The sequence below is a fragment of the Hirundo rustica genome, chromosome 6 (genome assembly GCF_015227805.2).
Source record: "Hirundo rustica isolate bHirRus1 chromosome 6, bHirRus1.pri.v3, whole genome shotgun sequence".
Classification (NCBI taxonomy): Eukaryota; Metazoa; Chordata; class Aves; order Passeriformes; family Hirundinidae; genus Hirundo; species Hirundo rustica.
Genome location: NC_053455.1, coordinates 24,615,986 through 24,634,827, shown reverse-complemented (window position 1 = coordinate 24,634,827; position 18,842 = coordinate 24,615,986). Strand labels below are relative to the sequence as shown.

Sequence of the window (18,842 nt, the reverse complement as noted above, 5' to 3'; positions counted from 1 at the left end):
TGTGTAGAAAACAGGTATATACTGACCACGGTGTGTGGTTTTTCTCACATGCTGCTATTTGTAGCATTTGGAAGCATTTCTTACTTCTGTAGATGACAAAACAGTTAGGTCTGAGAGTTCTTTCATTATTGTACTTAACTATTAATTTTATGTGACTGTTGCATTTTATATTCAACTGATAGGGACATTTTCTTTTTTTATTTTCACTTTCATAATGTTCTAGTAGTTTTACACTAGCACAAGTTGGAGAAATAAATAGTGAATAAGGAAATTAGATCTAAGATTACCTCTAGCATTTGGGTTATGGTTTCATTTTGTATTTCCAGTTTTTTTCTTGGTCTGCCCGTACACTTTATTTTAATCTCCAGCTTTAATTTCCTCTTGTTATTACACAGATTGATTATTAACAGATTGTCTGCAAGTGAAAGTAAGGATTGTTGTATTCGATTTTTCTGATTATTCCTTGTGTGAAAACCTTAATGGCCACTTTTGATCTTTTTTTAAATGGTGACTTTTAACACTCACTGAATAATAATGGTTCAGTAAGTTTTGGTTCTAAAATTACCTAATGTTGAAGTATGTAAATGACAAATAAATATTGTGCACAAGTCAGCTACCTATTGCAGCGTTTGTGTTCAGAGCAACCAGTTTAAATACTTAGTGCCTGGAATATTTTGTCGTTCTGTGTCCTAACATTTCCTTTCGAATCATGAGGAAATTAATTGGCACACCCTAGGGAGCCCCAAAAATCTTTACACTTTACCTTGATCAATAGGTGACCTTAATCTGAAATCAGCTTCTTTTTTGTATTTCCTCTGTGTTTAAACCAGGAAATTCCTATTAGTTAACAGAACCTATTTCACCTATGAAGACAAAGTCAGTAGAACGAGTCTCTTGACTTCAGTTACAAATTTTTCCTGTGCCATAGTTTATTATTTCCGGGAGAGGGCAGCATTTTCCTATATCAGGTACAGAAAAGCACATGCCCTGCTTAGACTGTCAATGTTTCTTGTAATTACTCCCAGTATATTTGTTGCTTGCTTATGAATTAACTTGCATTTATGGAACTAAATCATTCCAATCATTTAATTACACCTGAGGAGCTGAACTATAATTGCTTGCTTCCAGCTAGGATCTGATATGGCTTGAGCAGTATTAATTTGGTGTTTACTTTTCTGAGTGCTAAAAGCATTAAAATGATTGTGCAATGGGATTACATTTTACTAATTGCTGGCATTCATTAGCTGGGTAAATGGTGAGGAAGAATGACTGTATATTGTGGAGGGATAAAATTATGGTTTTAAATAGTATATTACTAGACACATTAAGGCCCTAAGACATGTTTTAAAATACTCCAGAGGTTATTAAATACCATATTTTCTTCATGTCTTGCTATATGAATATCTTATTAAAATACTGCAATTATTATGAACCTTTTTGTGCAATATGTAGGGAAATGGCTTCATTGACAGAAACCTATTTCTTGATATTAATAACCCTCTATATTTTCAGCTAATCCAAAAGTAAATGAGGAACTTAGGAAAAGATTGCCAACTTCAAATCAACACAGTTACACAGAATTGAAGAAGAAGCGTACAGCTTCATTTGAGGGATTCTTTTAACGGACTCAGTGTTCTGCGATATGAGGTGAACTTTTTATTTTTGGTTAAGACCTAAGCACATCAAATCCTATGCATTTTAATAGTCAACAACAAATGTGAGCCAAATATGTATTTCTTAAATATTTAGTGTACGTGTTAGTGTTGAATCTTAGATGTCTGTACGATTAATTTTTTTATAATTTTAAATATAAAAATGAGATCATCTGCTTTTTTGCTGTTGTATGGGAAAATAATTTCTTCTGCTGCTTTATTATTTAGGATATGTGTCTTGGTATAATTTGCTTGAAGTGAAAATATCTACCTAATTTTTTTTAAAATCTCTTACATTTTTCAGCACAATGACAACTCTCCAGAGTGTTTTCATAATGAAGCCACTGTATCTTCAAGGCACATGTATCTTTTCAATAAGTGGAAAAAAAAATTAGCAGGGAAAACATATAAGCACAACTGCATAATTAAGGATAAAAAATGGTCCTATGTACAATAGTTTTTTTAAAAAGGCGCTTAAGCAAATAATACAATTTGTGGTAAGCTTACTATGCTTCCAAGATTACAAACTTATTTAAATTTCCTTGTGATACAGGGTATAATTGAATTTTTAATGCATAAGAAAGCATATATTTTAACACCCAAAATGATGCCTGGTAGGCATAACATTTTACTATTACAGGTTACTTCTTGAAGATCTTTAATTATATGAAATATTGCAACTCTGTAATTAACTATAGTCTGAAGCAATACGCATGCAAATATAATATGGATGCCTTATTTCGCTGTTTAGAAAGACCTGCAAATTCAGAGTTGGAGGGCCACTTTACCTGTATTTTATCTAGGAAATTAAAGCAAGAGAAAGAACGCTGTAAAGTGAAGCACATGCCACCATCTGTAATAACTGCCAAAGTAAGTAGTCTTGTTGTCTGTAGCAGGACTGCTTAGTGTGGGTTGAGCTGTGCTCAGTGATGTGTGTTTCCAAGACCAGACTCTAGAAGAAAAAGACAAACTAATAAATATTTCTACAAAGGGATCACATGCAACAGAAATCCGAACCAAACAAGTATAAAAATTAGATGAGTGAAGAAAAAATATTTTACTGAGAAATATAATTTTTCGCTGACTGTTAAAGTATGCAGACTTCATTGTGCTGCTATAAATATTTAAAATCATTTGTTTTGTAAATTTTCTGTCAAATGAAGGCAAAGTATAGGTGCATTATATTGTTTCAAGTTTATTTATCTAGAATTTGTTTATTTTAGCTCTGAAGCCTTCAAGCAAAAACTGGACTCAGTGCCAGATCAAACAAGTTCAGAGGAACAAATGGAGAACTGGTCAAAAGGTAGGGACTTTAAAGATATTAATAAGGAACCCCAGGTGTTATACCAGTGCTAGGCAGTGACTGGAGTGTGTTTGTTCTTGCTGATATATGACTGACTTTGGAAGAAAAGGAAAAAAAAAAAAACCCACAACCACATACCGCCCCTTAAAAGTACTTGGACTAGCAGAAGAGCAGCTACTTGAATAAAAGCTTCACCTTTATTTTCTGGATTATTGAAAACGTTTTTGTATAACTTTCAGAAGTCTTGTTTTAATTCTTAGTCTGTACATTGCACTTTACTTTCCAACCTTTTTTTTTTTTTCAGTTGTTAACAATAAATCTGAAAGTCTGTCTTAAAGTTATTTTCTTAGCTATTCACTCCTGGCTTGGGTATGATTAAGCCATCTACTGATATTAATGAGTTTCTCATTAATAGCTCAGCTGAAATTAGACAGTAAGGTAAGGCTTGGAAGTAAAGGTGACCTTGGTTAACTTGGAGCTTCCCCAGTTGATGGAGTTTCATCTTCATCAAGATGCAAGTATTTTTTGTATTTTTAGTTGGTTGACCATTGTTCTCAGATACATTCTTCTATGTTTCATTACAGAAACCTAAAGGAAAAAAAAACCCACTGAATTTGAGAGTACATTACATGACTGACTGACTTTGTAGAAGAGAAATTTCAGAAGTGGCTTGTGACTAGATTGTGACATGTGAAAGGAAGAAAGGGAAAGACATTCTCACTTTAGGGTGGATTTTTGCTAGTAAGTGACTGTGTAGATTAAGAAATCCAAAATGGAAGAGGAGGGTCAACATCAAAATTTCCTTCTATATCAGAGCCTCAGAGCCTCTTGTGCATTTCCTTTTTTTAACTTTTATACTATATATTCTCTCTGAAAAGATAGGAAATGTCAAGTTTTTCATGGAGAGTCTGTTTAAAAGAAAGAAGAAATGCCTCATTTTGTAGATTAAGCTTTTCTTTCATATGTAAAGGAATTTCTACCTATATTATTCTGTAAAATAAACTACTTGTAAACCCCTTTTAATTTATGGAATTTTGAGCTGTTACAGAGTGAAGTTCAAAAGTTTTTGAATCATATACTCTGTAAACAAAAATAGTCATGGTGGTGTAAGTTAGTGGAGAATTGTATTCTGACAATTTAAATGTGTAATGGCTTAATCAGGTTTAGTGTTTTTAGACCTTTAGGGGTCAGCATACCCTAAGAATGGTTCAAGAGGTTAAGTTTTCCAAAGTAGGCAAATGGAACTGATTCTCTGTGAAATATTTTCTTCTAATTGCAAGAAATTATGTTCTGCTGTTGCTCAGAGATACTTTTAAAACTGAGTAGTTACCATATTTCATGTGTATTATTTTTCCGATGCATTAAGTCAATATTTTGTGCTGTTTAGACGGCTATTTCTTCCAAGCTAACACTTACAGATTCATGTATCTAATGAAAGTTATTATGTAAACAAAATTAAAATTTATACACTTTTCTTTAGCATAATCATTAGTAAGTCATGTAATTTTTTGTGGTTTTGCTCCTAGGAAAGCTAGAAAAAGGGAATATGCATAGATTTATCATCATGATGATGTGGATGAGGAATTTTTTTTTCTTAGAATTTAATTTGGGTAATAACAGCTAAAATGCATTCACTTATCATAAAGATGATAGGTTGATTTCAGCAACATAATGTTCAATATGTGCCCTTGGTAGATATTCTGGTGCATTTTCTCATTGTATTACTTAACCACAGCAACTTTTCATTTTCTGTGTAAATGTGTGTGTTGAGGAGGTACTATTTTTTGACCTGTTTGCTCTGTCATCTTTGTATCTTTCCTTTGTGTGCTTGGTACTGTATTGTATGTAGATGTTCCTTTCTTGTAACTTGGAAGTTCAAAAGCTCGCTTTAGAATAACCCTATAATGATTTAGTAAATTTTTTTTTGATAGCATACTGAAATATTGGAGATTACATTATTTGTTAACAAATAAAGATGGTAAAGCAAATACAAGATTAAATTTTCTCTGACTAGATGAAAATTCAGTCAAGCAATGAGAATTTTAAAATTCAGAAAAGACAGACAGAGAAGTGGTAGGTTTATGGCGGTTATGTGGGATAATGTGTAACCTGTTAACCGATGTTATAAAATAAAATACTTGAAAGAAAGGTAGCGTTTAAGAGGCATGTATCTGAAGTGTTTGATAGGTGAGATTTTCTTTTCAACTTCCCGAGTTGTTTGGAGTATAGTATCCCTGTGTGGCTTGAAGACTGTCACTGTTCTGTTCTATTAGGAAGAGTTAAAGAACAGTTTGTGTACAAGGCTTGTTATTTTGTGTTTGTATCTAGTTTAAATGTACTCTTGTTTTTAATAGAAGCTTGATGCCTTTTTTTCATTTCTCTCTAAGAATACTTAAGAGAATGTACCAGGAACATTGGCAGCAAACCAGTGCAGACTGTGCCACTTAGAAATGAAAAATATTCAGGATCCAAGCTAGAAAGCCTAGAATAGTGTGCAATTATAAAAATAAACTTGCATTGGCAAATAGGTGCATATCTTTGCATTGTAGTGATGGTGGGTATGGGGAAGCACATTGCATTGGTGTAGAATTGTTATTTCAGTGGAATTTCCATGCATGATAGGAACTATGAAAACATTAATACTGTGAAAGCACAAGGGAACCAGAAACTGGGTGTTTTCTCTTCTTCTATATATGTTTAGGACTTGATATGGCAGTTTTCCCGAAGCATTAACAGGATAGGAAAGTGGTGAGTGTGCAAATGCTTGAGTTAAATTTGTGTCTTATTTGACTCATGTACCATGTTTTAATAGGTGCAGCTATACTTCTGTATTATATAGTCTTTAACTATTGTAATGTTTTTGCTTATGTCATATTTATGAGCATCCATGCTTTAAGGACAGGGCAGAAATTAGGCAAAGTCTTAGAATTTTAATAACTGTTTGGTCTGTTTTGACAACAAATTTAGAGTTTTGCTGACTCTCGAATTAAAAGCGTTGTATAATTTTTATTTGTAAATTCCTAAGACAAGTTAAGAGATTGATTATTTTTAATGGCAAAGTTGTTTGCTTTCTTAAAAAGTGGTTATTATGTTTTTCAAGGCATTACTTGAAGCATATATTGAAATGTAAGCCAGTGAACCAATTTCATTTCTCAGAATTTGATGGCAACTTTAGTTACGATCACAGACACTTTCCATGTGACTTCAAAAGAATGCTTGCAGCTTGTAAATATACTTAAAATTGCGTGTCTGAAAACTAGTTTAGAGGAGACTAGCTTTAAAGAGATGTGATAATGTAGATTGGAATAAAGCTGCAGAATCAGGTTGTAAAGGGAAATTTGTAATGGAGGTCTTTTATCTGGTGGAGAGCTGTGGGGTTTTGGGGTGTTTTACATTGCATGGTAATTGAGAAATGTTAATGTTATGCAAAGGTTAAGTAAAATGAATCATCCTTTTGTGTAACTTTGATTATCTTATTAGAAGTAGAAAACTCCTCTAGTTGTGTAACGGTTTTCATGTACTTTTTTTGTGGATTTGTTTTTGCAATAGTAATTCCAAGGAATTTTTTGTCTGAAATTTCTGTTGTGTGAGTTTGGCACACCCAAAGATTAATGGGTAAAGAAAGCCTTGAGAGTAATATGGCAATGTAAAATTTTCATCTAATGCTCTAGTTGGATAAAAAAGCAGCTAATGGTAAAAGGTGCTGCTGGCCGTTTCTCCAGAATATACCCGCTACAGCTGTAAAGTAAATCTAAAGCCCCTCTTTCAAGGCCATAGCTGAGGCAGAATTAAGCATACTTGTAGTGAAGTCTCTTTCTTTTTTTACATGCCTCAACAGGAGATACTGTGAGCTTGTTCTCCCTCTCCTACCAACTTTTAACAACAAAGTGCTGTTTACTTGGGAAAGAAAGAAGGCCTAGCTATTGCAAGGGTGGTTTGTATTCAGAAAAATCTGTGTGATATGCAGAGAGGCAGCATCCTCTACACCCATGTGGCTCAGCTGATGAGTGTCTTCAATGTGTGCTGTGCTTTCAGCATCAAGCTCGCTGTGTGCTGTCAGAGATCCCCCTGCAAATCACCAAGTGTAGTTGCAAGTTTCTCTGAAGGATGTAAAAGGCTGAAACAAGGCTGAGAGTATCAACTTTCATGAGAAGAACCTAGGAAAAGTAGCTAGCAACTGCTGAGCAACACTAAGCGTGGAAGATGAAGAAAACCTCTTCCATGAAAGAAGAAGGAATAATGTGACGTAACTAAGAAGATAAGAATGAGCTAATGATAACTGAAAAATTGGTCTTTCCTGTAAATATGATCATCCCTTCATGCATATAAATTCTCATCTCTTCTTTTTTCCATTCCATTTCTTTCCTTGTACATGTTGAGTGGTAGAATACAGCACATTTTTGGCCAGACTGCATGCAGAAAGACTCCTCATCAGAAGCATGACTAGATGTCCAGTATTTGGCTGACTCACTGCAGTGTTGTGATTACGATTTTGCTGGACCCTTTACACTATGCTCAAAACGTGTTGGGCCTTATCTGCACTGAGGGCTGCAAGGATGGAGAGAATGCACACCTTGAAGTATTGCACTTTGAATCTTAAGTGTGTAATGTATGAATGCAGCTAACTTCAGAATGTCTTGAAATGTACTTCAGAGAGAACAGCACTTACTACCGCAGTAATTTTTAAGTAGTGCTTCAGAAGCAGCTTTAGACGACCTTGCACAAGTGCAAAAGGAATTTGGTTATTTCCTTCTTTAGAAACCTTCATTACTTCTACTTTTGTAACAGCTAGAATGAGGCTTAAGTCCAGAGCAAAAACATTTTAAAATTGTTATAAAAAAGGTTCTTCAGGGAATGCGTTGCCAACTCTTATTCGTGAGTTCATCTGCATCTTTAGTAGAACGCAACTGGAATAAAGGGTGTGGGGGCAAGCTCTCTTATGGCTACTTTATGCAGAGTGATCTTTCTTTTATGTCAGACACTTAAAATTTAAATATTTTTCTTTACTTCTAAGGCTGTAGTTTCCTGGGATTTTGTTTAGAACTCTTAATTCAGCAAGGCCTTAATTGTTTGTGTGTGGTAGGGGAGGTTGAGTACATTTGGATAAGAGAATTTTCGCTATAATTAATGGGCATTGGGAAACATGACCCTGCCTAGATAAAAGGGAGTTCTGGATCATTAAGATTTAGATAATGGAAGGGGTTATATGTGAAAAGCAATTGTCTGATATGACAATAGCAAAAGATAAATGGGGTGGGAGGGTTTACTTTGTTTTTGGTTGGTCTAGAAAATATAAACACAGCATGCTTAGTAAAACTCCAGCAGACACTATGTTTGGAAATTATGTAATGACTCCATATAGGCTGTAATGATATCCTGAAACCCTGTATTTAAACTAACCTGAATTACAATGAGAGATAAACAGAATATTTACCCATCCCTTATGAGCTGCTGCTGATATGTAAATTTATTCTTCTACTTTGCACAAATATACTTTTGAGCTACTGCTTAAACACTTCAAGGTCCTTAGCCAAACAGTTTTAATGATGCCTCCAGTATTATGAAAGTGTGACATTTGATGAATGCCTTGTATAGTTGTGATATCAGGGAAAGTGTAAACAAAAAAACGCACATCAAGTCATCGTGCAACACCTAGATAATTTATAATTTTACTGTTTATATCCATCTTGACATTTTTTATCTGCCAAAGGCAGGTTTCATTTGGAATCTTAATCTGAGATTTATTTGGTGGATCTGGAAATCATAGCTGGAGTTCCCACAGGAAATGGTCCATCTACCAACAGATTAAATGGCAGTCCTGCAGTTGTTAGGGGAGCTCTGCATTTAACACACATGCATACTCATTCAGTCAGCACTGTGGAGAAAAATTAAAGTAGTAACCCAGGTTTAGGAACAATGTAGCTAAAAAGTCCCATATTTGCTGAATGACAAAGGGTTATATAGCAGCATTTCATTTTATTATTCGTGCTTGAATTTCTTGTTTGCTTTGTTGAGTCTGCTGACGAATACTAATAAATGCCTGCAACAATCCAGACGAGAGATGCCTGGCAACAAAGCTATGCGGTGGACCTCCCTGATCTTCTCCAGTTCACAACCTGACCTTTTGAAAAATTGGCTGGGCTAAGCTGCAGAATTTGGGTGTAATGGTTATTGTTAACTCCAGCTTTAGGATTTATTAATTTGTGTGATCAAGACTTACCTATACTTCAAAGTTTCAAAAGACCAAACACAATCATCCATCCATTAGAACTGACATTGTGTTTCAGTGAATCCCACTTAGTATCCGCCTAGAGATTCTGCTGTTTTGATGCATTTGGAATATAAAAATGCTTTTTCAACTGTGAGACCAATCCAGTGAAAATCTGGTGTCTTCTCAGAGACTAATATTTTAAAATAACAATATGTTAATGAATTGTAAACGGAGAGTGGAATGCCAAGGAAATGTCTGATATTTACACATTAATAAATGCATCACGATTAACTGCAGTGAATACCAAAATAATGATTGGCCATGTATTTTAAAGACCAAGTAGCATTTTTCTGTTTTAAATATTCAACAGTTTGTACACAATTGCTGTTTAGATGCAGAAGAGGAGGACAAAAGACTTTGTGAGAGAGAAAGGCAAGGGAACATCATTGCTAAAATAATCAGAATCCTTGGAGAATTGTAAAAATTTGCCTTTGCCAAAATAACTCCCAACTGTTCTTAATCTCCTTCTCAATTTATTTCTTTATGAAGGGTGCTGCCAGGGTTCCACACAAGTACAGGTGAATACAGAAGCATTCAAAATAACACAGATGTCCCCCAGTTTATGTTGCTAAAACAGAATTCACTGTGCTCTTTAGATTCCTTTAAGGAATAAAGAACCCCAAACCATTAAACTTCTGAGTTTTGTCCGTATTTTAGCAGACAAAATATTTTCAAGCCTCTTCCTTTTTTGTGTATATGTATGTGTTACGGGGTATAGAGCAAGGAAAACATTAATGCATAATATAGCTTTGGTTATTCTTACTGCATTTGCAAATAACTCTCAACAAAGTTGCAATAAGATTATGTTGTCCTCTTTGTTCAGTTTTTCGGACAACTTAAATGCTTGGCTGTAGCCAGAGATCAAGTATTTGAATTGCATTGTTGTCTTCACCTGACTGACTTCTAAAACAGTTTTAATTGCTTGGAAGTCCTTTGCATTAGAATGATACTCAATGTAATTTTAAAAAGGTCATTTCCTTTATTCTACCTAATATTGAAATTACAGGAAGTTTGTTTTTATTGTACATTGGACATCTGTCTTCCAATATACAAATACTGTAACCTAAACTGTCATGTGAATTAAAATTATCATCATAAAGAAGTGTCAAAGGATACTATTTTAGTTGTTTAAAATTAATTTTAATTTTTTGATTGTGTAATGGTTAGTTAGCCATTCATAGTTAAAAGTGGTATTTTTTGGTGAAGTACAGTAGATACTAGTTTCTAAAACATGTCTGACAGAAAAGAGTAGAATTTGACATCTCTGAGCAGGAGAAAAGAGCAAGGAGGGCTGTCAGTGAGGTAGCACAGGCTCCAAGATGTAGTGTAGATCCAACGCCTTCAACTTCTGCAGTTTTTCCTTCTGTCCTGGTGTCATGGTTTAGGAATGGTATTCTCCAGTTTAATACCCCCACTAAAACCACATGCAGCTCCACACCTCCTCCCCACCCCCCCCACCCCCCCCGCCCCGAAACTGGAGCCACAAAAGGTAGAGATCTCAGGTTCAGAGAAAAGCAAATTACTGAGAACAGCAATGAGATAAGAAAATGAACAGTAAAAGCAAAAATACTAATGACAGAGGGTATAGGAAAAGAAGCAATTCAAGAGAAAAACACACATAACAGGGCACTCAATAACAGACCACCCTTTCCCCCCCAGTAATGGTCAGTACTGGATGGCTTCCTCCAAAACATTTTCTGGACCAGAAGGCACCGTCTTCCCAGAAAAGAGTCCTCATGACATGAGGTGGTATAGAATAATGTCTGTGTCCTGGCCATGTCCCCTCCTAGCTACTGCAAAAATTAACCCTGTCATTGCTGGAACCAGGATATTTTCCACCTGATAATCCAAAGCTTTTGCCTTCAGGCCTGTTAGTGATGATTTCCAAAATCCCTGGGCAGTTGGGGTTTCCAATTCAAGCCCACTCAGGACTGCTGACACTCAAAGAACAGAGCATTCTGAGAGACCAGGAAAGGTACCCAGGTCTCTAATTTCTTCTGTCTGCACAGCAGCTATCCCAAAAGCCCAATAATGCTCTTTTGGGCCCTTGAAATACCCTCTCCTGAGGTAATAGGGGTCAGGTGGTTATCTCTGGCCCTGCCTCTTCCTCCTGTTCTGTGGGCCCTGTTTCCTCTTTATTCCTCACTAAGCGAACGGATTTGGTCTTAGATTTCTTCTTCTGTATAGGGGCGACTGCTACTGGCATGGGTTGTTCCCCAGGTTCAGCTGCAATTGGAGAGGCCATGGTGCCTGTAGGTCTGCTTTCCTACTCCTCCCCTGGAGGGTGTTCTCTTGTAGGGAAGTGTGTCCAGTAAAGAGTAGCCAGGGCCCAGCACGCTGCAATAAATTGCTTCTCTCTGGAGTTGCCACAGCATTTTTCTTGCAGTGCAGCATTGTGTCACTTTAAACAGGATCTTGTATTTGTTCAGGGCTGAACTGCCAAACCATTGGAGCAGAGAATTTTCCCAAAAACTGGCCCATTCTCTCCTACATTCTATGCCACTATGACTATCCACCCTCAGGGCAGATCTCTGAATGACCTCCCTAGAAATCCCTGCCCTGACTCTAAATACGTGTAGACTGCACTGAGGAGACATAGCTGATTTAGCAACAAGAATATGCTTGTATTAACATCCAGCAGGAATTCAAAATTCTCAAAAGCTGTTTTAACAGGTCTGAAGGAGGAAAAGGGAGTGAAAAGCCGGGAAAAGTCATCCCCCCTGTTCTTCTCACAGACTGGGTATAAGTGTTAATGGACTCACAGAGCTAGTGCCTGAGTAAGGATAGGAAAGAAACACTGAATACACATCCCAAATTACCTTCATTGTCCTTGATGTTATCATGTCATAAGCTGATATCCCACAGTGCAGCAACAAAGGAATCCTGATCCCTCTCCCTGCTCTGAAAAAGGTCATCCATGAGGAGCATAAATGGGAGTATATACACTGTTATATATACACACCCATTTGAACAGCCTAAGCAACGTTGTGACCACTGGCTTTGGACCTAATGCAACTAATGCTTAGATCAGATTTGTTTCCAACCCACTCTATGCAGATCTGTTGAATTTCAACCTGTCATGCCTCATGCTGGGCTCCAGTTACAGCTGTCTTGGCTTAGGAATGGTATTCTCCAATTAATTCTTCCATTAAAACCCTCTCCACCCTCCAATTTGAGCCATGAAAATCAAAGATCATGAGTTAAGAGCAATTTACTGGGTACAGCAATGAAATAAGAAACTGAACCAGTAACAGCAACAATACTAATGATAGAGGGAATAAGAAAAGAAACTATTCACATAGAAACCACACCCCCAATCCCCCAACCACCCCTTCCCTGTAAGAGGCAATACCAGATAGCTCCCCCTGCCCCTGGCAATGATGTGAGTTGGTATAGAGTAACTTCTGTGTCCTGGTCATGTGCCCTCCTGTCTCCTGCAAAAATAAACCCTGTCCTGGCTGGAACTGGGATGCATAGCTTGCTCAATTACCTCAATGTAGTTACTTCATCACTCTGTGCCTTAGCCTCAATCGCTTTAGAATGACTATCACAATACTTACACATCTCCTAAAAAGTATCTGTGAGAGTTTCCATAAAAATGTACTTTCCAAGGCTTATTTCAATGAACATCTGTCTTGTGTATCTTAAAGTGAGAGATTTATCTCAGAGATAAATCCCGGAACTTTATGAGTAAGAGTTACTTAAAAGCAAGTCGATAGTCCCCATTCCTTGGAGCTGACCCATGATGCTCTCCGTGGAGCCTATGGTTATGTATTGTTGGGGCACTGAATGTACAATGCATCTTGTGGTGATTTCCTCTTTGTTACTGCCAAGGGTTCGGCAGGTAATGCGTGGTACTTTGGCTGGGAAGAGCACAGAGAAATAAAAGGAATTAGCTTTGTATTACAAATCTACTCTGAGCTCAGTCTTTGCTTGTTATCAAGTTCCTGTGACTGCCATTCTTCCACGCCACAGAAGTGATTTTAGTGAGATCTTAGAAAACTACTGAATAATCATCTTGAAGCTTGCCCAATTTTCTTAAAGCATTAGAAAAAGTGCATCATGAAGGGATAGTCATTTGCTCTTAGTTGCAGATTACTTGGTCTCCGTATACTACACTGCACTGAAGGGGTCTAAATAATTGTTAATATAAGTAAATCTGTAGTAAGTCCAAAGACAATAAAGCTACACTTTTTTATGTTGTTTGTTTTGGAGGAAGTGTATATTATGGACCTTGTTTTTTTGTACTGACCTTTTGTAATTGTTTTCCAGAAACAGGAATTACTTTCTTGAAAATTAGGTACAGCACCTTTTATTAGGATTAACTTTGAAAAATTTTTTGTAGATCATGGGAAAGATAAAACAGTGAGGAAATGAGTGAAAACTAATAAACACCATTGACATATTCATGTAAGTCATGTATATTGCATCTATATTAGCTCAAATATGAATGCAAAAGGAAAATACAGGCATTCTGAAAATGCATAAGACCTAGACCAACTCTTATCACTAATACCAGACAATAGGATTAGATTTCTTCTACCAGACTAATTTTCTTTCTTTCCATATTTATCCCTATAAAAGCCTTGAATTTTGGTTTCTACTAACTTTCAGGATTTATGCCTTTTAATCATTCAGTAAAGGGTAAACTGTTGAACAATCTGAGTCTTTCACAGTCATTCGGCTTGGTAGTAGTTCCAGTAGTTAAATAGCTGAGTGAATGAATGTCTTTTGGCAAAATCGTTGACTCATCATTCTCAGCTCAAAAAGGAATGTCTGGCCCTAATACTAATTTCATTTGCATAACTTGAAAAGTTAGTAGCCATCAGGCTAAGTTTTTAGTCTTCTTATTGTAGGAAAAAAATTAGATAATTTGAAAGCAAATAATAAAGAGTAACAGTTAGTCAAGTGAAAATTAAGGGGAAGTTCTAAAGTGATGCTTTTACATGCATATTTATTGCAGCAAGTGTTGTAGATGTGTGATTTGTAGTGGGGCAAGATCAATTTTTTTTTAAACCATAGGGAATGGGTCCTATTATTCTAGTGGAAACAGGTTAGTTTCGTATAGGGCCAGGGTGACCCTTAGCATAGACAGGTTTGTTGGATAGTGAATATTCTCTCCTGTTTGAAATTCAAAATGTTTGATATTATACAAACAAACAAACAAACAACCCCCCCCAGACACTGAAGCTGTGATTTTTGTCTAGCCTGAAAAGAAGAAGTACACGATTGCAGCCCAGATGGCCAACAGCATCCTGGACTGCAGCAAAAGAAGTCTGGCCAGTGAGTTGAGGAATATTATTGCACCTTTCCACTCTGCACCTGTGAGTCCCCATGTGAAGTACTGCGTCTGGAAGCCCCAGCACAAAAGAAGTGTGGGCCTGTTGCAGGAAATCCAGCCTAGGCCAGGAAAATGATCAGAAAGCTGGAGAACTCTCTTGTGAGGACAGAAAGGCTGCGAGAGCTGGGGTTTTTGAGCCCTGCAAGGAGAGGGCTCTGGGAAGACATAAATGCAGCCTTCCAGTGCTTGAAGGGGGTTGATAAAAAAAGAATGAGAACAACTTTTTGCACAGGCAGATAGTGATAGGACAAGGGGGAACAGTATCAAATTAAAAGACAAGAGATTTAGGTAAAATATTTGGAGAAATTCTTTACCCACAGAGTGGTGAGGCATTGAAACAGGTTGTCTAGAGAACTTATGAATGCCCCATCCTAGGAAGTTTTCAAGGCCAGGCTGGATGGGACCCTGGGCAACATGATCTCATTTGTGACCTCCCTGCCCACGACAGGGAAGTTGCAACTAGATGATCTTGAGCGTCTCTTCCAACCCCAAAAATTCTTTGAATCTATGATTAACAGGAGGAATTCTGGAGGCTTTTATTAATTGAGGTTGCACTTCCTCAAATACGGCACAATGTTTTGTTCTACATTTTTTCAAATCTTTTTAATCTGACAGTGTCACAGTGTTACAGCTACTGAATTTGCAGTCATCTTTGCTCCTGCTCCGAGGGTGCACATGGCTCATTCTCTTCCTTTCTGCTTTTGCTTTTTCCTGTTACACCTCTTACTGCCATCCTTCTAGGGGTTCGTTCACTCATGCACTCTGTTGCAGACAGATGAAAACATACAATGTCTGTGTCATAGACCAGCTTAAAAAAAACACTAATAATGTCTTTTAATAAGCTGTAGGTAGCAAGCTGTAAATACTATTACACTTAAGGCTGATTCAGTGCACCTGGGGCTTCTAGTGTCCCCATACTTACCTGCAACTAGACCTATAGCCAGTCCTGTGTTTTGAGGTGCTATGTGCATATTCCACTGGGTTTTGGTTTTTTCCCTTACTCTTAGTCCACGGAGATCCCCTGTAAACCCCTGAGGTGATCAGCACAGTTTAGTAGGGTGCAGAAAGACTATAGATGGGAGATGGGGGTGTCCACCCAGCTTCTGCTGAATGACAGACTGCTGAATATGCTGAGTAGTATAACAAGGGAAGCTATTGCCGCTTTAGTCTTCCAGTTCGATTTGCACCTTCTGTGCATTTATCACATTATGTTGGTGTGGGATTCTCTAATGCTGTGCTTTCCCTGATCTCGGTACTTATCCCCCACTTCTCAGAAGAAGCGATGAGGAATAGTGGGTGCCTGCACGGTGTGACGCATTTAATGTTTTTACTTGACTTTTTAACCACTCCCAGCTTAACAACATTGAATTCTGTTCTGCCTTTGCTGTTTCAAGCCATGACAGCATTATCTTCCCCTTATGTCCCTCACAATCAATTCCCAGATTTAATTCTAGTGTCTTTATATTCCTTCTTCTTAACATTTGCTTTTCTTTCCCGCAATGTGAACAAGCTATTCATTCAAGATAAATACATACAGAAGATCAGCTGTTCAGCTTCTCCCTATAGTGAAATATTAATCTGGGCTACTGAACTTATACTATTTTATATGGAAAAAATGTTGTTTAGTATAGTTAAGAATAAGAATCAGCAGTGGTGGTACCATATAATGAAATCTACATAATTTCTTCCAAAGCTTGCAAGGCTGTTTTCCCCTTTCTCTGATGTTCCCTGTGCAGCCTGATTATTGCAAATGCTACTTACTCCCCAGTGTGTGTCTGCAGCATTGGTAATTAGTGCGCAATACGATTTGCAGGAGGCATGAGGAAAAGCACTGAAGTGCATTGATTAAAATTGTCACTTAGTTTAGCAACAAAACAAGCTACCATGTACCAAAGTCTAAATTATTTGAAGTGGGGGTCATGGGCTGTATGAAGAATAAAGTGGTTTTAAAAAATAAAATGAATCTTATGTCCATTGATCTGACAGTGTTCAAAATGTCTTCCTTAAAGCATTCCACTGACAAATTTTGCATGTTGATAAAAAGAAACCGTTACAGCTTTATTAAATGAGTAAAGACCTGTCACCTGCCCTTGGGCAGCGTGCTTTCAATTTTGAGTGAAAGAGACTGCCATCATCTTCTCTCTTACAAAGCCAGTGGAGGAAAAACAGATCCCTTGTGTTTCACCTAATATTTCCAAGAATGCCACTTACAGCCTTCCTGCGATGCTACTTAGTCTTACCCATGTGCTTGAGGGAATTGAATCTGGATGAAAAGGTGTCCTGCAAATGTATGTTGTCTAAAGAAGCAGCATTAGCATTAATAAATGCCAACACAGTTCTAGTCCTATTCTAAATTATCTTTTTTCTTCAGCTGCAGTAATTTACAGTTAAAAGCACGTATTTTGACATTGCCCAAGGATTTACCAGAAGTGCAACTGCTATGCAGCTATTTACCCCATCATGCAGTCATGTTCACTTCTGGTTTTGAAAATAAAAATCTGCCTGCTGAACTGACTTGTCATGTAGACACCTTTGCTTCTTGTTTGCAGTTCATATTCAGAATGTTATAGAAAGCCTGCTGATGCTCTTACTCTGACTCTCTTACTCCCTGCTGCTCTTCCATGTAGGCATTAGTGATACTGTTGGGGTGGCCTGAAAAGTATTGCATGTGACTTTATGACTCTGGGCATGATGGTCCAGGGTGTGGGAACCCAGGTGGTGTTTGCCTTGATCCTTCTCCTAAGAGGGAGGGGCATGGAGGAGGATTGAATGAAGTAGATGAGGCTTTCTTCAGAGAATTGGAAGAACTCTCACGTTCAAAGATCCAGGTTCTCATGGGGTACTACAGCAATGTTAATGATCTTCTGGAAAGACAACAGCAGGGCTCAGGTGATCTGGAAGTTGCTGGTGACAACTTCCTGGTACAAATGATTGAGGTGCCAGCAAGGTGATCTCCAGTTGCTGCCAACTTCAGTGACTCTTCTGTGGTCTCTTCTTAAAGTCCTGGAATGAAAGGAGCAAATTAACAAAACAGGAACTGGGAAAAGTAAAACTTACTCTCCTGCTAAGGGAATAGAAGCATCCTAAAACATCATTTGAACTTTCTTGCTCTCTGGAGAGGGATTTTTCTTCTCCAGCTTTCATAGGACCAAAGCAGAGTACCATGGTCCTAAACAAGGAAAAGTTTCTGGCAGTACTGTCAGTGGTTATTTCAACAGATATACATTGTGCTTGAAGTCTTCCACAGAATGCAACACACTTCACTTGAGGCACTTACATATATATAGCTTATAGAATAAGTGGATGCCCTAGAGAGGAGAAGGAGGAAAAGTTTTTATGGCAAGTGAAGCATTGGACCTCCTCTGCAGCATGTGACAGCATAATTCACAACTGCATTTATACTGACACTGCATCTGATACAGGAGAACTGAACAGGTTATTTTCTAGGAAGTTCTTTATTATAATAATCAAATGGAAAATGCAACTCCTTATAAAATGCTTTGCAAGTATGTAAATTCAGACTAGGTTAGTTTTCAGATAGTACTTACTGGAAATGATTCAAAATTTTGCCCTTATGTGTTGCCACTCCCAAATTGAGTCAGGTTCTTGGAGTATATTTGGTAATTTTTTTTAACATATGTTTCTTTAGAGATCCTTGCTCCTTACTGTAAGGTAGAGTGAGAGATCAAATCCAGTTTTCAGATGTAGCAGCACTTCAGAGGAAATCTGCTCAAAAACCTGTAGGATTTCAAGCCAGTGGAAACACTGTACACTTTCTCAAAGAATCCAGGTGGCCGTGGCCTTGTGTTCAATTTCTGCAGTAGCTGTGAAATGTTATGAGGAACATATTTTAATCACAGTACTGAAAGTAATATTATACTTACTGAAAAATATTTTATGGTAATGGTCGCCACGTGTTGAGAAAGAAAGATTTTGATACTCTGTTGACTGTTGTTTTTCTAGTATAAAGATCAGTGGTTACAGTTTACAGAAAACGTTAGAGTGGATTCAAATAAGTTTGTGCTAAAGTGGATGCGTAGAATATAGATGAGCAGTGGGTCCCATAACTTTTTCCTGGAGGTGGTAACACATAGCTTCATACTGAAAGTTGTTAAACTGACTCCAGCCAATTCTCAAGTCATCTCTTGGGGCCCTTGGGCTGTTTCCTGTGCCATTGGCTGTTTCTTTCCTCATTTAAGGAAAGAGGAATCTATTGCAACACACTTTAGAGACTGTTTTCAGTATTTTTTACTTGGAAACAGTGATTCTAAGTGT

At 37.3% G+C, this 18,842-nt stretch overlaps 1 protein-coding gene across 4 annotated transcripts in view; it reads left to right on the top strand.

The window, feature by feature from the left end:
* Window positions 1-18,842, top strand: part of MIPOL1 (mirror-image polydactyly 1) — a 189,253-nt gene that overhangs the window by 29,729 nt on the left and 140,682 nt on the right. For 3 of the 4 annotated variants that reach the window (XM_040067221.2, XM_040067222.2, XM_058420957.1), the window contains exons 2-3: window positions 1,513-1,647; window positions 2,876-2,955. In XM_040067221.2, the coding sequence (XP_039923155.1) occupies window positions 1,643-1,647; window positions 2,876-2,955 (85 nt within the window). In that variant the 5' untranslated portion in view covers window positions 1,513-1,642. Of the gene's footprint in view, window positions 1-830; window positions 969-1,512; window positions 1,648-2,875; window positions 2,956-18,842 lie in introns of all 4 variants that reach the window. The other variant, XM_040067220.2, reaches the window with a different exon arrangement.